Source organism: Gopherus evgoodei, chromosome 2, assembly GCF_007399415.2.
Source record: "Gopherus evgoodei ecotype Sinaloan lineage chromosome 2, rGopEvg1_v1.p, whole genome shotgun sequence".
Lineage (NCBI taxonomy): Eukaryota > Metazoa > Chordata > Testudines > Testudinidae > Gopherus > Gopherus evgoodei.
Window position 1 is genome coordinate 207,099,011 of NC_044323.1, and position 12,722 is coordinate 207,111,732.

Consider the following 12,722-nt stretch of genomic DNA (forward strand, 5'->3'; position numbering starts at 1 on the left):
ATGGGAAGAGACTGTCTAGGAAGGAGTATGGCAGAGAGAGATCTAGGGGTCATAGTGGACCACAAGCTAAATATGAGTCAACAGAGTGATATTGCTGCAAAAAAAGCAAACGTGATTCTGGGATGCATTAACAGGTGTGTTGTAAACAAGACACGAGAAGTCATTCTTCCGCTTTACTCTGTGCTGGTTAGGCCTCAACTGGAGTATTGTGTCCAGTTCTGGGCACCGCATTTCAAGAAAGATGTGGAGAAACTGGAGAGGGTCCAGAGAAGAGCAACAAGAATGATTAAAGGTCTTGAGAACTTGACCTATGAAGGAAGACTGAAAGAATTGGGTTTGTTTAGTTTGGAAAAGAGAAGACTGAGAGGGGACCTGATAGCAGTTTTCAGGTATCTAAAAGGGTGTCATCAGGAGGAAGGAGAAAACTTGTTCACCTTAGCCTCCAATGATAGAACAAGAAGCAATGAGCTTAAACTGCAGCAAGGGAGGTTTAGGCTGGACATTAGGAAAAAGTTCCTAACTGTCAGGAACACTGGAATAGATTGCCTAGGGAGGTTGTGGAATCTCCATCTCTGGAGATATTTAAGAGTAGGTTAGATAAATGTCTATCAGGGATGGTCTAGACAGTATTTGGTCCTGCCATGAGGGCAGGGGACTGGACTCGATGACCTCTCGAGGTCCCTTCCAGTCCTAGAGTCTATGAATCTATGAAAACCCAGAAGTCGGTACAAGGCCAGTGGATGGGCAATGGATGTCCCAAAGGAGTACGCACATTGTTCCCTGCTTCCCTGTGCCCAGCATTGCTGAGGAAGGCAATTAAATATGGACTCATCCTCCTCAAATGTGGGAATCCCTCTTAAAGGAAAACTGGGAGCATAAGTCTTTATAATTTGGTTCTATTAGAGTCAGACCACTGCCATTGAGGGAGAAATTTGTTGGAGACTGAGGGTATGTCTATACTATGGGATTATTCCGATTTTACATAAACCGGTTTTATAAAACAGATTGTATAAAGTTGAGTGCACACGGCCACACTAAGCACAATAATTCGGCAGTGTGCGTCCATGGTCCGAGGCTAGCGTCGATTTCCGGAGCATAGCACTGTGGATAGCTATTCCATAGCTATCCCATAGTTCCCGCAGTCTCCCCCCGTCCCTTAGAATTCTGGGTTGAGAGCCCAGTGGCTGATGGGGCAAAAATCATTGTGGTGGGTGGTTCTGGGTAAATGTCGTCAGTCATTCCTTCCTCCGGGAAAGCAACAGTAGACAATCATTTCGCGCCCCTTTTCCCTGGATTGCCCTGGCAGACGCCATAGCATGGCAACCATGGAGCCCATTTAGCTTTTTTTTTTTACAGTCACCGTATGTGTACTGGATGCCCCGAATGGAGGCGATACTCCAGCGCTACACAGCAGCATTCACTTGCTTTTCCATGATAGCAGAGATGGTTACCAGTCGTTCTGTACCGTCTGCTGCCAGTGTAATTTGGCAATGAGATGACGGTTATCTGTCCTTCTGTGCTGTCTCCTGCTATCATGGGTGCCCCTGGCTGAGATCAGCCGGGGGCGCAAAAGCAAAACTGAATGACTCCCCGAGTCAATCCCTCCTTTATGGTTTCTAAAAATAGAGTCAGTCCTGCCTAGAATTTGGGGCACGTGTACCAGAGAAGCAGTGTATCAGAGAGTACAGCTGCTCTGTGTCAGATCCCGCAGAAATGATGAGCTACATGCCATTCACGGCGGGTGCCCCTGCAACAACCCTACCTGTTGCTTCCCTCCTCCCCCAACCTTCCTGGGCTACCGTGGCAGTGTCCCCCCCATTTGTGTCATGATGTTATAAAGAATGCAGGAATAAGAAACAGTGACTTGTTAGTGAGATAAAATGAGGGGGAGGCAGCCTCCCGGTGCTATGACAGTGCAGGCAGGACATTAAGCGCTGCGGGGGAGAGAAGCCCAGCATCCCGCTGCTATGACAGTCCAGGCAGGACATTAAGCGCTGCGGGGGAGAGAAGCCCAGCATCCCGCTGCTATGATAGTCCAGGCAGGACAGAATCTTTTCTTTACACAGGAAAGGGACGGGGCTGATGGAGCTCAGCCTCCAGTGGCTATGATGAAGACGGTTACCAGCCATTCTGTACCATCTACTGGGAATGACCAGGAATCATTCCTATTTTTACCCAGGCACCCCTGAGGCCAGCTAGGGGTATTCAGCAGTTATCAAGCATGTACCATCTGCCACTAGGGATGGGAGAGGAGTGGATATTGCTCTTCACTGCTGCAGCATCGCGTCTACCAGCAGCATTCAGTAGATATAGGGTGACATTGAAAGAAGTCAAGAAACGCTTTCTTTCCCTTTTCTTTCACCGGGGGGGGGGGGTAAATTGACGATCTATTCCCTGAACCACGCCGGACAATGTGTTTGACCCTACAGGCATTGGGAGCTCAGCCAAGAATGCAAATACTTTTCGGAGACTGCTGGGGACTGTGGGATAGCTGGAGTCCTCAGTACCCCCTCCCTCCCTCGATGAGCGTCCATTTGAGTCTCTGGCTTCCCGTTACGCTTGTCACGCAGCACTGTGTAGCCGGTAGATTTATTTTTCAAACGCCTTGGCATTTCGTCTTCTGTAACGGAGCTCTGCTAGAACGGATTTGTTTCCCCATACAGCGATCAGATCCAGTATCTCACGTACGGTCCATGCTGGAGCTCTTTTTGGATTTGGGACTGCATTGCTACCCATGCTGATCAGAGCTCCACGCAGGGCAAACAGGAAATGAAAATAAAATTTTTGTGGGGCTTTTCCTGTTTACCTGGTCAGTGCATCCGAGTTCAAATTGCTATCCAGAGTGGTCACAGTGGTGCATTGTGGGATACCGCCCGGAGGCCAATACCGTCGATTTGCGGCCACACTAATCCTAATCCGATATGGTAATACCAATTTTAGCGCTACTCCTCTCGTCGGGGAGGAGTACAGAAACCGATTTAAAGAGCCCTTTATATCGACATAAAGGGCCTCGTAGTGTGGACGGGTGCAGCATTAAATCGGTTTAATGCTGCTAAAATCAGTTTAAACGCGTAGTGTAGACCAGGCCTCAGAGAAGGCATGGAGGCACACATCTCTGTGTGGATGAGCGTGGCCTCCTGCTATTGTCTTGGGATTCACAGGGTTTGTGGACAGGGTCCGTTGCTTGTTTGTCCTTCACTCTTCTTTGCAGAAGAACTATTAGGGAGGGATCTACTCAGGGAAATCAAGGAGATACTTTTTCCCTTTTAGTCGCCCACTTATTATTTGATATCTTTTCTTCTACTGTACAAATTATTATTGTGCAGTAAATGAAAATTTGAAAAACTGTAAAAAACAGCAGATCTGAAAGGCAGTTGAAGCATGAGGGTTACTAGGAGTGGCCTTAGCCACTTTTGTTTTGTTTTGTTATGAAGTATCCAGTGAGAAAGCAGCAAATTAAGTACTTTAGTATTTACAACTACAGTATCTCCTTATTTTCAATAGAAATAATTGTATATGAATCAGTTAATATTTTATCAACTACTACAAACACATATTTCATAATTTTCTCTGGTTGGCTGTAATGGTATCCAGATGCCAAAGCATTTGAACTGTTTTCTTCCCTTCCAACAGCAACATCTGGATCCTTCCCAAGTAATTATGATAGTAATTTTGGAAATGCCTATGGGTTTATCACAGCACTACATGTTGATGGAGTAGATCTAACTTCCTATATTACATATTCCATCAAACTCACCTTAAAATAATTTAATGCACTTTTCTTCTGTTTCATAATATGCTGGTTTCCAAATTCCTCAAAAGCTTTATGAGTGTGTTTATTTTATGAGAAAATGAATCATTTCCCATATACAGATTTTTAGCTACATTCTGAACTGGCCTTTGGGCAAACCATCACCTAATAACTGTCTCACATGTGTACTGAATTTATTTTGTAAATTAGATTTAAAAACTTTATAGCTTTGTGCATTTCTGTATGTCACTTTGTTGGCCATTTTCTTTTAAATCTAAGACCCATCAGTGATGCAATTACCACCGTTTCAGTTTTATTTCTTTATCTTTTATTTTATATATATTGAAATACTGTTAGATGCAACTATCTTCAAACCACTCTGCAGTTAAAAAAAACCCATAATATTTTCTGATTTATGAAAGCGTCCCTCTTCGACCTCAAATAAATTGACAAGATGATAACCACAATGCCTGGATCTAATAATGCAGGAAAAAATAGACACACACACACACACACACACACACACACACACACACACACACACACACACACACACACACACACACACAAAAACCCTGACTGATATTACTGCTGCAGCAAAGCTAGGATAGCTACATTTCATTACAACATTAGGCTTGAAGGAACATCCCAAAGATCAAACACACAATGGAAACATGCAGTGGAGTTGTTTTACATACATGGATATAAGTGTGTAAGTCTTTGATGCCAAGCACATAACTTAATTCAATGGATGTAGTAGCTGAACAAAAAAAAAAAAACCCCACAAAAACCTACATAGTGGTAAACCATCTATGAGCAGAAAATGAAGAACACATGGAAGGAAAATGAAACAAATAAAATGACTCTGAAATGTGCAAGGTGACTTGTCTGTACTTGAATGTCTGACCTGTTAGCTGGTCGTCGCCTGCAGCAGGGGCGATGCGAATGTATGGTGTTGTAAGCTGAGTCACGATTATCGCAGCTAAGGCAAAGGAAGATTTCCAGGTCAGCATGCATGAGGAAAAAAAAGCCAGACTGAAGCTATGCTAGCAAGAAGAATCTTGGTCAATATTATTGTCTCAAAGTTTTAGCAAAAAAACCCAAAACCCAAACCAAAGAAACAAAAAGCCACAAAAGCTCCTCTTCATCTTTTCTTAATTTGTTAGTTTGGTTATTCTGTGATATTAATAAGCTTTTTTATATAACCTTCACCCAGAAAAAGGAATCAAAGTGTATTATTTAGAAAATACAAATCTGATTAACTAAAGACTGAGGCTTGGCTCCATTCGCCACATCATTGGATTTAAGCTGCAAAAATTCAGTGCTTATTCAGAGGACTCCAACCTTAATTTGTCAAGGTAAATCACACCAATTTCTTTTTTGCTTTTTAAACTTTCACAGCACATTTTTCCTATGTTTATTTAAAATATCATTTTCCAGCACAATATTCTTCAATCTTTTTTCCTGAATCTTCCTTATAGAAGATTTTGCAAACGTAAACACTTACACATGCAAGCAGTACTACTGACTTTTCACATGCTTTAAGTTAAACACGTGTGTAACTGTTTGCTAGATTGGACCTAAACAAGTTTATATTCTCCCACTAAAACAATGAAAGGCAAAAGTAGAATTCCCTACACACCTAAAATATCTTGACTCTTCTTCATATAATCACAGAAATGTACAGCTGGAAGGGACCTCGAGAGGTTATCTAGTTAAGGCCCCTGCATGGAGGCAGGACCGAGTATATCTAACCTATTCCTGGCAGGTGTTTGTTTTTGTAGGGCTGTACCAACAGATAAGTATTATTGTGGTTCGCAATGAAAGCTTCTGATTCTTTGTTTGCCAGAAGCACTATGATTGTCATTAAATGGTTAAACACAGTATGGTACATATAGATTAAGAAATACTTAACAAAATAAAAAGGCCAGATCCAACATGATGCAGCTGGAAAATGATGCAAAGAAAAATATTGGAAAATTAAAGACAAGATTATATGAAAGATCACTAATTTACATAGAACAGCCTGGGTGCTATTAGAAATGTGGCAAGGAGTGAGGACAATAGATCATCTACCATCTGCAGACAATTAAACTCAAAACTGCTGCTGCATAATATTTTGAAATACTCCTCTGCAACACTGAAACACAGTGCTGTTAGTAGCTGCTAGAGTACTGTTGCTATTGGATTTAAAATATTATAATAGCCTTTTCTCTCTCATAATTAATGAAAGCCTCCCAGTGTGGCAAGAGCAGAATAATAACCTCTCTTTCTATTTGGTCTGAGAATTGGAATCCTAGGAGATGCCAAAATGGTCACTATTCAGACATTGTAACAAGTCATATCAGGAAATACATTCTTAATATAATCAAGAATCACCACAATGTTGATAATTGTATAGTTAGCATGTTTTGGTGTTTTTCAACCTTCTCTTCACAGATTCTGTCATCATTTAGTTTAAAGAAAGAGCAGACATATGAAAGCCATTTTTGTTATCTGCATGAAAATCTATCCTGTTTTTATTTTAATTTTCTTATCTCACATAGGAGGCACCCTTCAGTCCTCACATTTGTATGCACATTGAATATTCATAAAAATAACAGAAGCCTTAATTTGCAGCACCAGAAAACTCTTCACCATACTTATATAAAAAGAAACATGGAGCTAATCCATCTCCCAGTGCAGCCAGTGGCAAGACCCTATTTGATTTCTAAAGGAGCAGGACTGGGCACTTCAGTTATACAGAACCCGGTATGCTAATCTTAAAATAACATTATAATCATTGCAATCAGGATTTTTATATGATCTCTGACACTGATATTTAATATAGGTTTAATTTGTAAAGAGTTGATGCTTACAAGAGGTTTGTTTCAACTGTTATGCATTGACGATTTAAAATAATGGAATTACAAAGCATTATCCAGATAAAGACATAGAACCTGCATACACATGGGTATGGGGATACAGGGTTAAGGCCATATTTTGTAGAAAGCCTTCAAGTAAAAGTATATTTTACACACAAGACATTTTCTTCTTGTGTTTATGCTGACATTCCATTGACTTCACTCAGCACTACACGTACTTAAAGTTAAGTCCTTCATTAAGTGCTTTGCTGGATCAGGGCAAGAATGCTCTGAATCTGTCCCACAAATTATATAAAAATGAGAAAAGCATCCAATATACCATGGATTAACTATTGCAAAACTCAATCCATGTTCTACCACAATTTCAACTACATGAATGTCTTGAGGGACACACAAAACTTTTAAATAATCTTAAACTGAGACACCTGGGGGGAGGGTGGGAAATAATGAAAAGGCTTTAAAGTCCATGATCAATTCAAGTCCTGGATTTCTCCTGTGGGTGCAGACTTCAAAACTTGCTGGCTACATTCCTTGAGTGTAGACAACCAGGTGGCTCTGCCAAAACCAGTTGGCTCAGCTGATCAGCAGGTAATCTGGGGTAATGAGAATTTGGAGGAGGATATTGACATGCTCCCTGGACTCCTTAAATTCCACGGAGTGGAGCTGCAGAAGCCTTCTACTCTGGTGGAATTTAGGAGAAAAATAGCAACCTGACTGTACTGCACAGCTAGTGTGTTTTACTGGATACATTTTATGATCCAGGCCCTGATCCAGGAAAACACTTAAGTATATGTTTAACTTTAAGCACATGAGCAGTCCGAGTTTAGTCAATGGGACTATTAACGTGCTTCAAGTTAAGTGCATATGCAAGTGTTTTTGGGATCAGGGCCTTAAAGCATATGACAGCATGCAGGGTAGTAAGAACTGTAAATGGCTGCAAGATTAGGTCTCAGTTGAGAACCAGATTCTGCCACCTATATTCCTGATTAATGGCTAAAGAGATTTTGCTCTAGCTTTAAAAATCTTCAAATTTCAGTCCAAAACGATGATTTCAGCACAAAATACAGATGCTTTGGAAAGACATGAATATGTTAAAACAAATGTGAAAATGGAGACTGTTTTGCAACCTTTTCTATGGGAAGCACAAGTGCCTGCTGTAATACATATATCAACACAACCACACAACACAGCTATAATTGTCTAATAAAGAACTTTATATGTATTAAAATAACCACACTAGGTTGTATAGTTACAAGCAGTGTAAAGCTTTACTGACCCAGGGAAATCGCGGTCAGAGAGAGCCTCTTGTCAGAGAGGCCTTTCAGTTCCTCAGAGTAGGGGAAGTGTGCATGTTGCACCAGCCCTTTGGATGGTTCACACAACACCCCACTGCATGGTCGATCAATTCAGCAGACAAGTGTAGACAAGGGTGTGAGGTCATGGCCCCCCTTCTTCCCATGACAGATGAGGTGATTTGCACCTCAAGAATAAGAGGTTCTGCTATTCTACTTAGCAGTTGTGGAAAACCCAAGGGGTGAAAAGCTCACGGGACCTTAAGCAACCTTGCGAGATTCAGGCATAATCTTGACCTTTAAACTATAGATAAAACAATTATATATTACATGTTGAAATATAAACAGACTCTGCATGTCATTTTGAGCAACCAGTGAAATTGCTTTGTATTATGTCATTATAAGTTTAGTAGCAAAGGAAACAATGCTTTACAGCAGCACCTCATTAAAATTTGGAACATTTAGGATTGCAAAGCCCAACTTGGGGAATTCTTGTTTCAAAGTCCTCACCTCTTATCTCTCTAACGATCTTATGGGATATTACAAAGTACTCGGAAATATGCTTTCAAAACATAAAACAAACTGACGTGTTTAAAATAAGAGCTCCATTTTCTCACTTCCCTTTCAACAAATAGGTTACTTTGAAATGGTCTCTTGCTATAAAAGCAATTTCATTGCACAAACTAATTCTCCTCTCAAAATGAGCATTACAAATATTCCATCAAGTGGTCCAAATGACTGAACATTCATTAGCCATTAAATAATCACCAAATCATTTAAAAATGTGTTTTGTAAAAAAAAAAATTAATCTAATCATTTATCATGATTTGTGGTGTAAATTAATCAATTGCTGATTCATTTATGCTACTGGATAACAGAGTAGTGTTTTACTTTCCACTGAAATTCATCTGTTGTTCTATGTTTCATCTGATTAGAATGAAGATATTTGAAAGTTAGTAATTATTTACCAAGCAATGGGCTCAGTAACTTGAAAACTAGGGATTTTTTTTTTCATTTCCAGATATTTGGGAACTAGATGAGAAGAGAGTGACCAAAATTCCATTTATTGTATTCTGGAGGGTGGCAGTCCACCTTCAGTTTAAGTTCTGAGGCACAGATGTGAGGCGTACATGCTGATATTTCTGTTACTTCAAAATAATAAGGGTCTCATCTACCTTGTCTAGGATGGAGAAAAAAGGACACCTGTGGTTGCTGAATTGTACAATCTCCACATGTTGATTCTGCATTGCAACCAGGACATTTCATTGTGCTAAGCTACATGAGGTTATGTCGAGTCACTTAACCTGAGATGTGTGATCCTCCAAGAATGGACTATGATCGAATGCTTATGAAATACTTTTATTGCAGGCTGTCCAGGCACCCAAATCCTTCCCTTTTCTACCCTTCCACCTCTAAATTGCCATCCCCAATTTTTCTTTCAGACCTCTGTCTTGTCATTCAGTGGAGGTACTAAAGAAGTGTGGCTACACTCAGATATACACAAACCACTCCCTCAGCTTCCAAAGCTAAAGCATATCATCTGAGCAATATGACTAATCTTTTCTACTTGGGGACCAGGATTATAGCTATTGCTGTCTGAACTTGTATCTCCTACTGGGCAGTATAATATACTGGCATTGAAGCATAAAGAGCTGGTCTGTGAAGAGCCTCCACTTCTCTTTTATAAAGCAATTCAAACAACAGAATTGCTTATAAGGAAAGAGTAATTTTTCATTGTTCACCTGTGCAAGCAGCTAGTGGGTACTCTGCTATCAGCACTTTAACAGTCCTATTATATACACAAATATACAAATGTCAAAAATACTTATTTTGAGATCATATAAAAATCACAGAGAATGTTTAAAAAGAAAACTTGTTCATGTAGGCAACTACAAATGTATAATAAATTTGTGCTTTTGTAGAAAACTTCCTAAGTCTCAGCTGAACATGTGAGTGATTACTTTAAAATATAGCATCAGGTTCAGAGATGTCCTTTTAGCTAAGTAAACATTTCTGCAGGTCTGCATAACTGTATGAAAGAGAGGTCAACAGATTTACATCCAGAAAATTTGACACAATTTAATCATACCTTTTGTGGCCACCCTGACGCAGTCAATTTTGGTTTCCTGTGTCAAATAAAGAGGAAAAAGGTCATTTCTTGTGTTGTATCCAAAACAAAGAAAACCATCTATTGTTTTATTTTTAAACTGTTGATAAGATCTAAGGAAACTGTCCATTCTGTGTATTTGATCACACATATAACAGTCTCCAAAAATGACTCCAATGCACTTTTCATGCTATGGACAACTAAAACACAATACACTTGGCCATGTGCCATCAATACGTCACTTAACATTCACCAGAAGATTAAATAAATGTATAGGACGTGATGTATGCAGCATTTTTTCTCTTGTGATTCATTGACCTTACGAGATTTTTCTTTTTCTTACAAATACAGTACTAAGCATCATACTAGACAATTTAAGAAAGAAAATAATCAATGGTGTTCAAATTTCTGTACTGCTAGTGTACTGTGAAAAAATGGCCATTATGGTATCTGGCAGAAAACATTTCTAGGCTGTCAATGGAAACAGCCAAAGCTTATCAGGAATTGAAGGGTATGTCTGCCCAGGAAATGGAAAACAATTCCAGGAAGAATCAGCCAGATGAAACATGATCTGCAAGGGCCTTTGTACATACTTCTCATTTCAGTTCCATCTACTTATTTTATTTTACTGTTGCGGGGGGGGAGGGGAGGGAGAGTCTGTTTCTAATTCAGTCAAGACAGGCAAAAGTGAAAATGGAAGTTCAAACTATTATAAACCAAGGTAATGTGATTGGACAGGCCAAGAATACATGTGCTATTAGAGCAAAAATCAAGTTTGGCTTGAACTTAACCAAAGTATCCACAGTATTTTCCTCTTTAAAAAAGGCAGCTAGATAGAAACACTGGCCAACTTTTGGAAGCATTAGTAAGAAATGAAAATAAAGCAGAACGGTAGCATTACTGGCAATGATGCGCTATCAGACCCACTCTCCATTGACAAAAGTATGCGGTTTCCTCCTTTCCCTTTTCTGTCGTTCTTAATAATTATGCAACACTGGTTATTAAACTGTTATTTTTTAAACTCAATTTGTTAAATTTTATGGTTTTATTCATTCTCTCATTAGCAACTACATTGAACAATACCAGGTCCTGAACCAACAATCTGCTTACACTCTACACCTGTCATAAGACTTACCCCATTGGCTCTGCTAGCAGCTTGGAAATAAATGCTGTAGCTTTTATGAGGTAGAAGAGGAGTGTTCCAGAAACCACTGTAGGTTCTGTTATCACCAATTGTAAAAGACTGAGCAGCTTGAAGACTGTTGGCTGGAAACTCTGCGGCAAAATAGTAATGAGAGTTCAAAAGCGAAGCATTCTGGAAGTGAATGGGCACTGGGTAGCATTTCAGGATTTCAGTTGTCTTTTTAGTCCTGCGAGGGCGCTCTTCCTCAACAACTATTTGATAGACACTAGGAAATCGGAAAAGAAAGAATGAGAGAAAATATGAGTTATTTAAAGACATCTGAATCAGCCAATTCATTATGAAATCACATCATCACACCGACAAACATTTATGGAAAAGGTGATGACAGCTGAAGGCAAAGGACATAGTATAAAAACACTGTCAATACTCAGGTCTAGAAATTTATAGCATACATCCCCTTCTACTCCCAAATAACCTCATTTCTTTTTGGAAAATAAAATTGGCTGTGAATATCTAAGACTTTTTATGAAAAATAATGCATAATACTTCCTAGTTGGAACATACATAGAAATGTATTTGATCGGTATTAAAATGTTGAACAAGTATTTTATTTACAAAAAGTAGATAAGAGGCTGTGGATTCAATCCTTTAGCTTGTTAACTTGCATGGAAAAAAAAGCACAACTATCAATACAGACGAAGAAAAGTGAGATAAATAGAAAAAAAAATCAGCCAGGGAATCATATTTGCTTAACTGTTGGCATTACAATTGCTTATGAAATATATAATAAAGTGAAAATCTGTTTAAAATTTTTGTAGCAGATTGTTATTGAGCAAACAGAATATACTTTTTGATGGCTAAAGTACAAAAGTTGTTTTACATTTATTTTGTTAGTGAAGTTTGGTAAGTCTGATAACAGTGGGGAAACAGAAATCCCATTCACGAATACAAAACAGAAACAAAATACTAAATAGTCTAATTGCCTAATTCTGCATAAACTTTCTGTTAATAGTGAGTGAATAAATTCCCATAATTGTATAGTTGTCATAATTCTGATTCATCAAACCACTTAAGCACATGTTTAAAGATAAGCATGTGTTTAAGTCCATCTGTATTCTGCCAAGCAGTTAAACGTGCTGAAGTGCTTTGATGAATCAGGGGCCTAGAAGAAACAGCCCATCTTCCTCAAATGTAAAAGCTCATGGACATTCAAACAGGAACTGAGGAAACATTATTTCTGAATGTACATGAAAACAATGAAATCATAACATTTTTATAATTGTTCAAAACAGTGAGATAGTGCTTCTAAATTTCTCAAATGGGAAACCCATCTCTCTAAAGAGGATTTGGTTGCAACTTTATTGGTTCCCTGAGGACTAATGACTCTTGATCATTATTCATCTCCATGAGGAGGACAGTGATCATAGATTGCAGGCAGGGAGTTGGTAAGGCTAGCTAGAGTATGTTTAGGGTAGCTAAAATGTAATAATTGACTGCATTTTCTTGTGCAGTTTGTATGTATTAATACATGAATTACATTTTAAGTATATAATTGCTACAAAGC

General features: G+C 39.1%; 1 protein-coding gene across 1 annotated transcript in view; it reads right to left on the reverse strand.

Moving 5' to 3' along the window:
* Positions 1-12,722, reverse strand: part of PTPRM (protein tyrosine phosphatase receptor type M) — a 719,823-nt gene that overhangs the window by 248,111 nt on the left and 458,990 nt on the right. Inside the window, 3 exon segments of the mRNA XM_030552787.1 lie at positions 4,659-4,733; positions 9,997-10,033; positions 11,150-11,423. Of these exon segments, the coding sequence (XP_030408647.1) occupies positions 4,659-4,733; positions 9,997-10,033; positions 11,150-11,423 (386 nt within the window).